Source organism: Pollachius pollachius, assembly GCF_949987615.1.
Source record: "Pollachius pollachius genome assembly, chromosome: 12".
Classification (NCBI taxonomy): domain Eukaryota; kingdom Metazoa; phylum Chordata; class Actinopteri; order Gadiformes; family Gadidae; genus Pollachius; species Pollachius pollachius.
This window is the reverse complement of record NC_136945.1, coordinates 23,025,271-23,037,345: the sequence shown is the minus strand read 5'-3', so window position 1 is coordinate 23,037,345 and position 12,075 is coordinate 23,025,271. Positions and strand designations below refer to the sequence as shown.

The following is a 12,075-nucleotide window of genomic DNA, read 5'->3' as shown; positions in this document are numbered from 1 at the left end:
ATACCCCGAGGTGGGCCGCATGTGACCTCCTCACTCGCTTCCTGCCATGCATTATGGAGGGCCCTCGCAGACTGAGGCCCCGGGACTAACCCGAGGGCTCCGCTGAAACGCCCGGTCGACGTGACGCACGGCGGGGTCGCTGTGACGCACCACATGGGGGGCTTCACCGAACCCTTTTCGTTGTACACTGAAACAATCGATGAACTAATGCGAGCATCCTCGTTTAGCAGCGAGCTCGGTGTTTGGCCGCCGCCGCCCCGCGCCGTAGAGGACTGGAGTCTGTGATTATTCCGCCGGGCGTCTATGGAGCCGCGTTCCTCGATTATGACGGCAGCGCTCCTCAGCCCACCGGGGAGCGGGGAGGGCCGCACATTACATTGATGGGGGGGGGGGGGGGGTAGGGTTTCTGGAAAGCCGCCCCAGTGGCCCTTGGAAGCCGCCCCCCCCCCCACATGCCCGCAACACGGTGGTAGTATTTATCGCCATGAAGCCACTGCGGCAGAAAACTAGGTCAATAATCAGGGGGAAACTTACATGGGTGTTTATGCTAGTTAATATGGAAGATTACTTAATAATGCATGTGTCCTTATTGAAGCCTGCCCTAAGAGTGGTGGTGTGAGAGAGAGAGAGAGAGAGAGAGAGAGAGAGAGAGAGAGAGAGAGAGAGAGAGAGCGAGAGAGAGAGACAGACAGACAGACAGAGACATAGAGACAGAGAGACAGAGAGACAGAGACAGAGAGGGAGAGAGAGAGAGAGAGAGAGGGAGAGAGACAGAGAGAGAGAGAGGGAGAGAGAGAGACAGACAGACAGAGAGAGAGAGAGAGAGAGACAGAGAGAGAGGGAGAGAGAGAGACAGAGAGAGAGGGAGAGATAAAGAGAGAGAGCGGGAGAGCGAGAGAGAGAGAGAAACAGAGACAGAGAGAGAGAGAGACAGAGAGATAGAGACAGAGAGAGAGAGAGAGACAGACAGAGAGAGAGAAAGAGAGAGAGAGACAGAGACAGAGAGAGAGCAGGAGAGAGAGAAGGAGAGAAAGAGAGACAGAGACAGAGACAGAGCCAGAGAGAGAGAGACAGAGACAGAGACAGAGACAGAGAGAGAGAGGGAGAGAGAGAGAGAGACAGAGACACAGACAGAGAAGAGACAGAGAGAGAAAGATGGAGACACAGAGATAGACACAGACACAGAGCGAGAACACAAGTCATCCGGATCCTTACTAGAGCACACAGAGCAGGTTAGAGGAATGGAGGAAGCGGAGTTGGCCGGTCACACCATGCAGTACATGCAGTACATTTTGAACCAGCAGCACACATCATGCTCCGTGCACATTCACAGCACACACTCAGACGGTTCACTCAGAGGGTCTGGAGACCTCCTTTCCCCCGTCACAGAGTGTGCTCTTTACTTGTACTAGTACGTTTTTCATGGAGAATAAGAAGATGAATAAATATATAATAAAGCTCTGCAGTGGGGGGAGGCGGGCCCCGCTGGCCTGGCGGACGATACCTTGGTGTCATAGTTGGCGCCGAGACGCGACGCTAGCTCACGTTTGGTCCTGGCACAGCGCTCTCTCAGCCCACGCACCTCAGGGGACAGCTGGGGGGGGGGGAGGAGAGGGGGAGACGGAGAGAGGAGGGGGAGGAGGAGGGGGAGAGGGGGAGGAGAGGGGGAGAGGGGGGAGGAGAGGGGGAGACGGAGAGAGGAGGGGGAGGAGGAGGGGGAGAGGGGGGAGGCAGACGGGGGAGTGAAGGGTCAAAGGGATGGGGCGGAATGAAGGGGGAGAATGGGTGAGGATGTTGAAGGGTGGAGGTTGAAGGGGTGAAATAGGGGTACAGGAATGGGTGAGGCAGAGGGTTGGGTGAGGGAAGAGGGAGGGGATGAGTAGGGAGGGTAAATGGGTTAGCATATGGTGAAGGGATGAGGTGGGTGAGGGGTTGGGGGGGTTGGTAAAGGAGAGGAGGGGAGGGTTGGGTGAAGGAGTGAGGAGAGGGTGAGGAGGGGAGGGTAGGGTGAAGGGGTGACGAGAGGGTGAGGAGGGGAGGGTTGGGTGAAGGGGTGAGGAGAGGGTGAGGAGGGGAGGGTTGGGTGAAGGGGTGAGGAGAGGGTGAGGAGGGGAGGGTTGGGTGAAGGGGTGACGAGAGGGTGAGGAGGGGAGGGTTGGGTGAAGGGGTGAGGAGAGGGTGAGGAGGGGAGGGTTGGGTGATGAGTGAGGAGAGGGTGAGGAGGGGAGGGTTGGGTGAAGGGGTGAGGAGAGGGTGAGGAGGGGAGGGTTGGGTGAAGGAGTGAGGAGAGGGTGAGGAGGGGAGGGTTGGGTGAAGGGGTGACGAGAGGGTGAGGAGGGGAGGGTTGGGTGAAGGAGTGAGGAGAGGGTGAGGAGGGGAGGGTTGGGTGAAGGGGTGAGGAGAGGGTGAGGAGGGGAGGGTTGGGTGATGAGTGAGGAGAGGGTGAGGAGGGGAGGGTTGGGTGAAGGGGTGAGGAGAGGGTGAGGAGGGGAGGGTTGGGTGAAGGAGTGAGGAGAGGGTGAGGAGGGGAGGGTTGGGTGAAGGGGTGACGAGAGGGTGAGGAGGGGAGGGTTGGGTGAAGGAGTGAGGAGAGGGTGAGGAGGGGAGGGTTGGGTGAAGGGGTGACGAGAGGGTGAGGAGGGGAGGGTTGGGTGAAGGGGTGAGGAGAGGGTGAGGAGGGGAGGGTTGGGTGAAGGGGTGAGGAGAGGGTGAGGAGGGGAGGGTTGGGTGAAGGGGTGAGGAGAGGGTGAGGAGGGGAGGGTTGGGTGAAGGGGTGAGGAGAGGGTGAGGAGGGGAGGGTTGGGTGAAGGGGTGACGAGAGGGTGAGGAGGGGAGGGTTGGGTGAAGGGGTGAGGAGAGGGTGAGGAGGGGAGGGTTGGGTGAAGGAGTGAGGAGAGGGTGAGGAGGGGAGGGTTGGGTGAAGGAGTGAGGAGAGGGTGAGGAGGGGAGGGTTGCAGGTGTTTACATGAATGTGAGTAACGGTTAAAGCGGTAGGTTGAGGGGGGAGGAGACGAGAGGAGACAGACAAGGAGAAATGGTCGGGAGGTGGCAGAAGCAAAACAAGCACGGCAAGGGATTAATGACAAGCTGAGAGAGAGGTGGGAGATGAAGCCACTGCACCCGGTCAGAAGGCGTCACCACGGCCCAGACTAAGAGGAGATCAACTGGAAACACAGAAACAGAACAGGAGGGAAGACCTGTCCCCTGCTCACAAAGACATCCACTGACACACACACCTCCACTGACACACACACCTCCACTGAAACACACACCCCCACTGCCCTCACCTCCACCCCCTCACACACACAGCTCCATCTCACTCCACTCACATTATCCACCACAGAATCCCATCCACCCCCTCACCTCCACTCCGTCACCGGACGTCCCTCACATCCACTCAGGTAAACCCCCGTCCTCTTAAACCTCCACCAACATTTAGCTGCCCTCACACAACCCCTCCAGTGATATACCCCCTCCTCTCTCCTCCTCTCTTATTCAGTACCCCTCACACCACCTCCCTACTCCTTCGTCAGACAGACCGGGCGCCAGCGACTCCCCCAGCTCCATTAATGCAGTTAATTAACCAAACCCTGATTAATTCAAATAAACATGCCATCAATGTCAGAATATGAAGGCCCGTTGTTTGCGTGCCGTAGATTAATTCCCCTTTTGTTCTGTGACAAGGTAGGACATGAATGGGATTCATGTACAGGCATGCATGAACACCGAGGGGATTTTCATATATTACAGTGCGTCGGATTGCTCTTCCAAGCAGCCTCTTTGCTATTTACAATCAAAGAGATTGTGTAAGTTTACAATGCCCGCTTTATCCATAGGCCCTGCTCACACACAATCACCGTGGACAAATATGTAAGAAGGGGAGGAGTGGTGAATCTATGCATAAGTAATCCCGCAACTCAGCACAATACATCATTATCACCGTCATTATTACCGTGGTTTCAAATGTCCTTGTACCTGTGTGGCGCAGCATACAGCGTGCAGAGTGTACACCTCATACGCCCCAATAGAGCCACGAGGAGCAGACTAGACTGCTAAACTGCTGGCGCGGAACAGCCAGCGCGGCACCGGGTCAATGGGAACACAGTGCCACCAAGTGGACGGTTTAGGCACTGCAGGTGCGGGGCTGAGCGCAGAAACAAATGCTGGCTGAGAACTGAACACTCGTGTTGTTCTGCTTTGTTGACTTGTTTGCGCTCATTTCAGAATGTACGGGGTAAAATCTAGACAAGCCCAATAAATATTTTTTTCATGAGTTCCTTTTTATGTTTTCCAAATCTAAACATCAATAAAAATTCATTTGCAGAGGAAAGGAGGAGGAGATGAAATATTCTCATTGGAAAGTCTGCAGCGCCTTTGTTCGACAAGGCAGGGCAGGAACAGCTCCGTGGCTGGGATGCATCCAAGTCATTTTACTTTGCAAATAACTTATGATTGAATTTGACTGAAGTCGAGCACAAAAGCACACATAACCCCACCGACACACATGCACAAACACGCGCACACACACAAACACAGTCTGGATTCAATTCCCTGACACACATAAAAGCGGACGGAATTTAAACATGGAAAATAAACTCAAACAGACAAATGAGGCGAATAAATACACGCACACAGACACACACACACACACACACACACACACACACACACACACACACACACACACACACACACACACACACACACACACACACACACACACACACACACACACACAGTACCTTGGTGCGTGTGGGGACTTTGGCTTCATTGTCAGACTGGTCATCGTAGTCCTCGAACTCACTGGAGCTCCAGCCGTTATCAGTAGTGACCGGACCCCCTCTCTGCACGTCTTCATAGATCACATCCTCTGAGACACACGCACACACACACACACACAATTATCTTTGAGAGAAACATATTTTTATATTTTAAGACGCATAATATACATGACCCAGCACAGTACACACACACATAAACATTTGAGAGGATTAGCTTTCATATTACGATAATTATCTTATTGAATGAAAAATATATAGGTCGAAAAACGTTTATTATATGCACACTGAGTAAACTAAAGCCATACACACACACTCTGCCTTGGAACTGACCTTCATCAGGTGATAGTTGGTGGTATTCAGTTGGGACGTCATCATAGATCACCTCAAGACTGTCACTGTGGGGCACTGCACACACACACACACACACACACACACACACACACACATTAAGTAAACAGTATCAATCTTCGTTGCTTTTTTGAGGAAGTATATAAATCTGTGAATACACTATACAAACAGACCAACACACACAAGGTCGACACAAAATAACACACTCTTAACAAATCATAGAATCCCCCCCATAAACTGTACATGATCCATCTGCTGCCGGATCATACCACATGCACCCGCTCACACAATACAAATACATCAGGTATATACATACTGTCCTGCTGCATTAATCATATGGATTTATCATGGCACACACACATACATACACACACACCAAAATACAAATTCCAAAGTATGAATTTATCATAAGGTGTGCAAACACACACGCCGTGCTCCGACACGGTCCGTCCTTAACGGTATCGGGGGCGTTTCAGCCTAATTCAGCTCTGCGGGCTTTATCGATCTGACCTTTAACTGGGATTTGTTCGGAAACACCGCATTCTAATCCGCCCCACCCACGCACAAAGAAATACATGGCGATACACAGACACACACAGACACACAAAGACAAAGACACACACAGACACAGCCCAGCGACAACAGAGGTTTGTTTCTTTAAAATTAAGCCGGCCAGAGATGGATTAGTCAACGGTGTTCATTCAAAACCTCTAAATAACCTTGGACTCTTTGTTTAGAAGCGTCAAAGACTTCCTGTCCCTTTCAAAATAAAAGATTCAGAAAGCGAAGGCTTCCTTTGTAAATGAAAACATTAGTGGCATAAAAATGTCCTTTTATATCGAGCCCAAAGTGTCTCACCGAAGCACACTTCAAAAGGGTGGTTTAGAAAAATGGAAATAAATAGATAAAGAAATGGATAGACTCCAAGGTAAAACTGGGAGAGGGCAATCGACTCGAACCTTAGGAGTATGAGGCAGTATTACTGGGGATCTGTACTTTGTCCTGCTATACTGCTGCTATACACGTGCACCCGACTTTACTATTGAAGTGAACACATAGGTATTGGGTCTTGTAGCGACCCTGGTTCTGGTCTGACCCACGGTGCCATGCTAGTACCGCTCTTTGGACTCACTTTCTGGTCAGTCGTAGTCCTGGTCCGAAAGCCCGTACAAGTATACTTTGTTGACCGAAAGATGGCTGTCCATTTTTTAATTTCAATCAGATTCAAATCATGACCAAATACTAATACTGCAATCTACAATTGATCTCACTACAAGTGTGAATCTGACTAAACTTAATGTAAATCAGAGTTGCACAACTGCAACCGGACTACAAGAATGTGCGCGACTACAGTCGCACAATCAAAATCCTGGACTTCACAATACATTGACCGACACACACAGCTATAAAAATGTATTCTGAATAGACAAATACAATCTAGGGTACTGTGATCAGACTACAAGGACGGAACATGAAAAGCATGACGATGTGAACGAGGCCAACTGAAGACCTGCATGAAGCCGACGTAAGATCCCTGCCACACTGCCGGCTCCAATCTCAAAGCAATTTTCCCTCATGGAAATATTCCTCTATTGATCCTCATCCGGATTTAATTGGATTCATGTCATGTCCGTGAGAAAATCAAATCATCGAGGCACATGCGCCCATACCTGTGTGAATGCGTTTGTGCGTGTACAGGTGTGTGTATGTGTGTGTGTTGCTGATGAATGTATTCATGTCGTCCATCTAACTATACTTGTGTATCGAAATCCTTGAAAGCCCGGTGCATCAAACAGGGCTAATACGATCATCATGCATCCTTAAATCAAGGTCAGCAACAACAGTGTCCACACACACACACACACACACACACACACACACACACACACACACACACACACACACACTTTCAAAACCTCTGAGCTCTAAAACTCACAATATAATTTCTTCTTCTGGGTCATATGATAATGATGAAACGTGAACTAATCGAAAAGTTGAACCCAGCTCTCCCCCTCCCTGCCACTCTCTCCCCTCTCCGCCCTCCCCTCTCCCTGGGTGAAGCTGCAGGTTGAGCCCCTGATCCACAGGTATCAGGCAACACCTGGGGTTCATCTGGTCGCCCTACCTTCAGAGTCGTCCCTCAGCCTGCGGTCGTCCTTGACCTCTGCGTCTCCTTGGCAGGGATCCTCCGGGGCCAGGCCCCCCTCCCCGGGGGAGGTACAGGACTCCTCTCCCTCGGCGGGAGGAGGGAGAGGAGGAGGAGTCGCGGCACTCGGTTGGTCCGCTGCCGCGGAGGAGGTGGAGGGCGCGGTGATGGGGGGGGTGGAGGCCCTGGGAGACAGAGGGGGATGAGGGGAGGGCGAGGGAACAGGGGGAGAGAGGAGAGAGCAGCATGCCTCATTATCAGCCGGGTTCCTGGGAGGGTAAAGGGAGTCTGGACAGCCGGAGGGGCCCCTGAGGGGGTCTGTAGAGAACATCCTGCTGCTCTGGGGGGCGACCGGGTCCAGACTGTGTGAGGAAGGACCCTATCGGGCCTGGCGCCGCCACTATTGATACCCCTTTAATACTTGGTTTGGACAGGGACTTTTATCGGACCGACCGTACTGGGTATGGAGCAGCCTGCGGTGTTTGAAGTATTAGAGTACTAAAGTGTGACGTCACGCTTCCATAGCAACCGATATTCGGTTCTACACAAACCAAACTAGCAAGGGGAAATCCTATGGCACACAAAGGTTTTATAGAAAATGAACGATTTGTTTTTGCGAATTGATTTGCGAGTTTGCTTTACCAATGATGTTAGCAATATTGAGAATAGATTGTCTTCATATAAAAAAATAAAACTAAAGTAACGTCGGATAACTTTTCCTTTTAATACCCCAGGGGAATACATGAATGCCTCGACATGTTTCGATTGGTAGTGATTTTCACCTCTTGAAATTGATTTATTATCATTTTGAAAGAAACAACAAAGGCAGCAATGGAGGACGCCACCTCTCGTTCGGTTGTTCAGAACTGAAAATCCGGTTGCCAGGACAACGTGATGTTTTCACTTTGGAACTCTATTGCTTCAAACTACTCTAGCAGCTATCTGTTAATCCAATGTTCTGCAAAATAAATAACTACGTTCTACTGGTGCCTCGTGACTCTGTGGTCGGCTGGCGAAAGGTTTCAACCAGGTGGACCAATCAGGGATGACCTCCACGAGGTCACGGTCCTGGTCGCCCCTCCCACTACGCTGGTCTCTTCCCACCCGCTGGTCTCTGCCCCCCCCCCCGCTAGTCCTTTAACTAGTAGTGTTCTCCAGGTCCCCTACTAGTCCTTTAACTAGTAGTGTTCTCCAGGTCCCCTACTAGTCCTTTGACTAGTAGTGTTCTCCAGGTCCTCTACTAGTCCTTTAACTAGTACCGTTCTCCAGGTCCTCTACTAATACTTTAACTAGTAGTGTTCTCCAGGTCCCCTACTAGTCCTTTAACTAGTAGTGTTCTCCAGGTCCTCTACTAATACTTTAACTAGCAGTGTTCTCCAGGTCCTCTACTAGTCCTTTAACTAGTAGCGTTCTCCAGGTCCTCTACTAATACTTTAACTAGTAGTGTTCTCCAGGTCCTCTACTAGTCCTTTAACTAGTAGCGTTCTCCAGGTCCCCTACTAGTCCTTTAACTAGTAGCGTTCTCCAGGTCCCCTACTAGTCCTTTAACTAGTAGTGTTCTCCAGGTCCCCTACTAGTCCTTTAACTAGTAGCGTTCTCCAGGTCCCCTACTAGTCCTTTAACTAGTAGCGTTCTCCAGGTCCCCTACTAGTCCTTTAACTAGTACCGTTCTCCAGGTCCCCAACAAGTCCTTTAACTAGTAGTGTTCTCCAGGTCCTCTACTACTCCTTTAACTAGTAGTGTTCACCAGGTCCTCTACTAATACTTTAACTAGTACCGTTCTCCAGGTCCCCTACTAGTCCTTTAACTAGTACCGTTCTCCAGGTCCCCTACTAGTCCTTTAACTAGTAGTGTTCTCCAGCTCCTCTACTAGTCCTTTAACTAGTACCGTTCTCCAGGTCCCCTACTAGTCCTTTAATTAGTACCGTTCTCCAGGTCCCCTACTAGTCCTTTAACTAGTACTGTTCTCGAGGTCCCCTACTAGTCTTTTGACTGTCATCAGGGAGGATTCAGGTTATCTTCGTGAAGGCCGCCCACAGCCAAACACTGAGCAGGGTGTTACACCTCATCATTACGAGACTGTCCTGCTTGCTAATTGAAGGGGATATTGATTTATTGAATAAGGACCCGTCTCTACTTAAGTTTTAAGTAAAGCAACAAAAATCAACATCCTCTAAAATTGTGATTTATCGGTCCACAAAAAGATGCCTCCCTTTGCCTTTGTCTTTTACTACTGGGAAATGTATGTCAGGTTTGAACCCCCATAAAAACTAAACAACACAATAACATAATAAAATAATTTTCATCATTTTCTGCAGTTGCAATAAAAGTTACAACCAGTTTCCCAACAACCATAACCTTTACCTGGAAGCAGCTCCACTCCCCTGGAGGCTTAATGTTCACTATAATGACCAACATCATTTCTATTTATCTTAGTTTTCCAGCATAAAAATAATCACACATTATTCAAAGTTGGGGCAGGCTGCTGGCCCATCTCCCTATCACAGGGACAGGAACCGACTGCCAAGAAGCACAGCTCCTTAGAAGGCTGTACAGAGCCCCCAGCGGCAGACACCCCCCCCCATATCCCCAAACACTGAGTCAGAGGATTCAGTGAAGGGGAGGCCCATCAACACTAATTAAAGACAGCGCCGCACACACACATTCCTGCTCCTGGGCTGATGACTCCTTCTCCAAGTTCAACAAGTTGGGATTGGCCTTCACGTGGGAGGGCTGGGTGTCCATCCGAGCTCTGTGACAGCAGGGGTCATTGCAGGGGCCGTGTTACCAAGAGGCTATTCATAGCTGCAAGGTCAATGTCATTCCAATCCTGTTGGTCAAGCCCTTGGTCGCAGTGACAGTCTCAAAGGGGTTCACAGGCCCACGTTTAACGACACAACCCAACCCCTTTAAGTCCTCTAAACGGTGAGGAAAGACGTCCCCAAATCCTAGGGAGGATTCCTCCAGAAGGAAGAGACATTGGAATGCAAAACAACAAACGAACTAGGGGTCCCCACCACATAAGTGGTTTTAGTTATAAATGTTTCCAAGGATGAAAGGTAAATATCAGTTTTTCAGCCCAGTTTTAAACCCATCCCACCAAATCAAAAAACCTGATCCAAACCACTCACTTCTTAACGGTCTCCTTGTTGCCATGGAAACGCTGCGGGTTATACATGAACAACGTGTTGCTGAAGTTACCTCAGTTATCGGAGGCCCAGGTAAACACGGCAGCAGAGAGACAGGCAGGCGGGCAGCGAGCCTACACATCTAGGTCAAACTCAAGTTTTTGAGATTCAGTTGGTGTCGCGAAAGTTTCATGAAAGCTTAATAAGGGGGAAGGACTTTTATTTTTAAGAGAATTTCTCTGTTTAGTATGTGGCGAACTGTCCCCGTCTGGTGTGGACTGGGTATGAGATAAGATAAAATACTTTATTCCTCCCCAAAGGGAAAACATTATCAAAGGAGTCGTAAATATATGATTTGGTCTTGGTTATGGCACAGAATATTGACTTTATTTTGAAGGAGCGTGTTGCTGTCAACTGAATCCAAATGCAATTCAATACAAGATTAAAATGTGATGTGCGTGCATTCAAAACATGGGCCAGGTAAGAGGAACCACAAACAGCGCAGTTGGTACCTTGCTCAAACTTCCCTTTGCAAGAAGAGCAACAGACATTTTATAGAGAGCCATTCCAGCTAGTTCCCATCCAGTCAAAGAATTTTAATGTGACACATTCTATAATCATTATGAACCAGTGTCCCAACACTACCACTATCACTCAGGAAGAATACCAATGGCAGAAAGGGTTAATAGCAAATATAATTTATGAACACAATAATATAAAATGATAACAATGTTGTAACTTAAAGGTTGTTAGTAGATTTATTCATGAACAAAAAAATAATAATATATATTCATGTATGTTAAGAATGAGCTTCAAATAATTGTGTTAACCTACTTCCGGGGAGTATATATATGTATGTACGTACGTACGTACGTACCATAGATAGTATATAAAATGGATGTAGCATCCGGGCAGACCTCAGTTATTCCAACTGCATCAGACTCTCTTGGCTTACGAGCGTCGCCATCTTGTCATAGTTTGACTCCGCCTCATTTACTCTAACCAAAAAAGGGCATTGATGTGACGTCGGGGGGAGGGAGATACGCCCATCTAGGGGACGTACACCGAATTAGCTCGAAGCTCATTAGTTGAACAATAGGAATGAACGCAGTCGAGGTCAAGATGACGGAGATAGCATGCTAATCCTGAAACTAGCCTCCGAGTCTAGGTGAGGGTCAGCGGCTAGCTGTCACTCAAGAGGCCGCGCCCCTAATTATTCATAGATTTTAACCTCCAATAAAATAAAAAGTAGCCTGCTAAAAAAAGATTCAGCCCCCTCAGTGTTGTCATGGAGATATGAACTAAACATACTGACTAGAATGTTTTTTTGGACCAGGCTGTAAATAGGTTTAATAAGACGGTGAATACGGCCTGTTTAACATGTGAGTCAACGAAGAATTGCTCCCTTTTGGTACCGCCTCGTAGTGGCCACCCGGTGCTACTGCAATGTTTGTCACTTCCACATTGGATGCTGGTAGAACTCGCTGGGGTGGGGGCTTGGTACGTACGTACGTACGTACATACGTACGTGTGTATATATATATATATATATATATATAGATAGATAGATAGATAGATAGATAGATAGATAGATAGATAGATAGATAGATAGATACACATATATATATACACATATATATACATATTTACATTTGCTCAGAGAAATGTGTGT

At 48.9% G+C, this 12,075-nt stretch overlaps 1 protein-coding gene across 2 annotated transcripts in view; it reads right to left on the bottom strand.

The window, feature by feature from the left end:
* The window catches only part of arhgef10la (Rho guanine nucleotide exchange factor (GEF) 10-like a), a gene marked incomplete at its 3' end in the record, with an annotated part of 127,037 nt that overhangs the window by 101,216 nt on the left and 13,746 nt on the right, over positions 1-12,075 (bottom strand). The window contains exons 4-7 of one of the 2 annotated variants that reach the window (XM_079748439.1): positions 7,255-7,460; positions 5,112-5,186; positions 4,743-4,870; positions 1,505-1,594 (exon numbers count right to left, since the gene is read on the bottom strand). In XM_079748439.1, coding sequence (XP_079604565.1) covers positions 1,505-1,594; positions 4,743-4,870; positions 5,112-5,186; positions 7,255-7,460 — 499 coding nt within the window. The remainder of the gene's footprint in view (positions 1-1,504; positions 1,595-4,742; positions 4,871-5,111; positions 5,187-7,254; positions 7,461-12,075) is intronic. The other variant, XM_079748440.1, reaches the window with a different exon arrangement.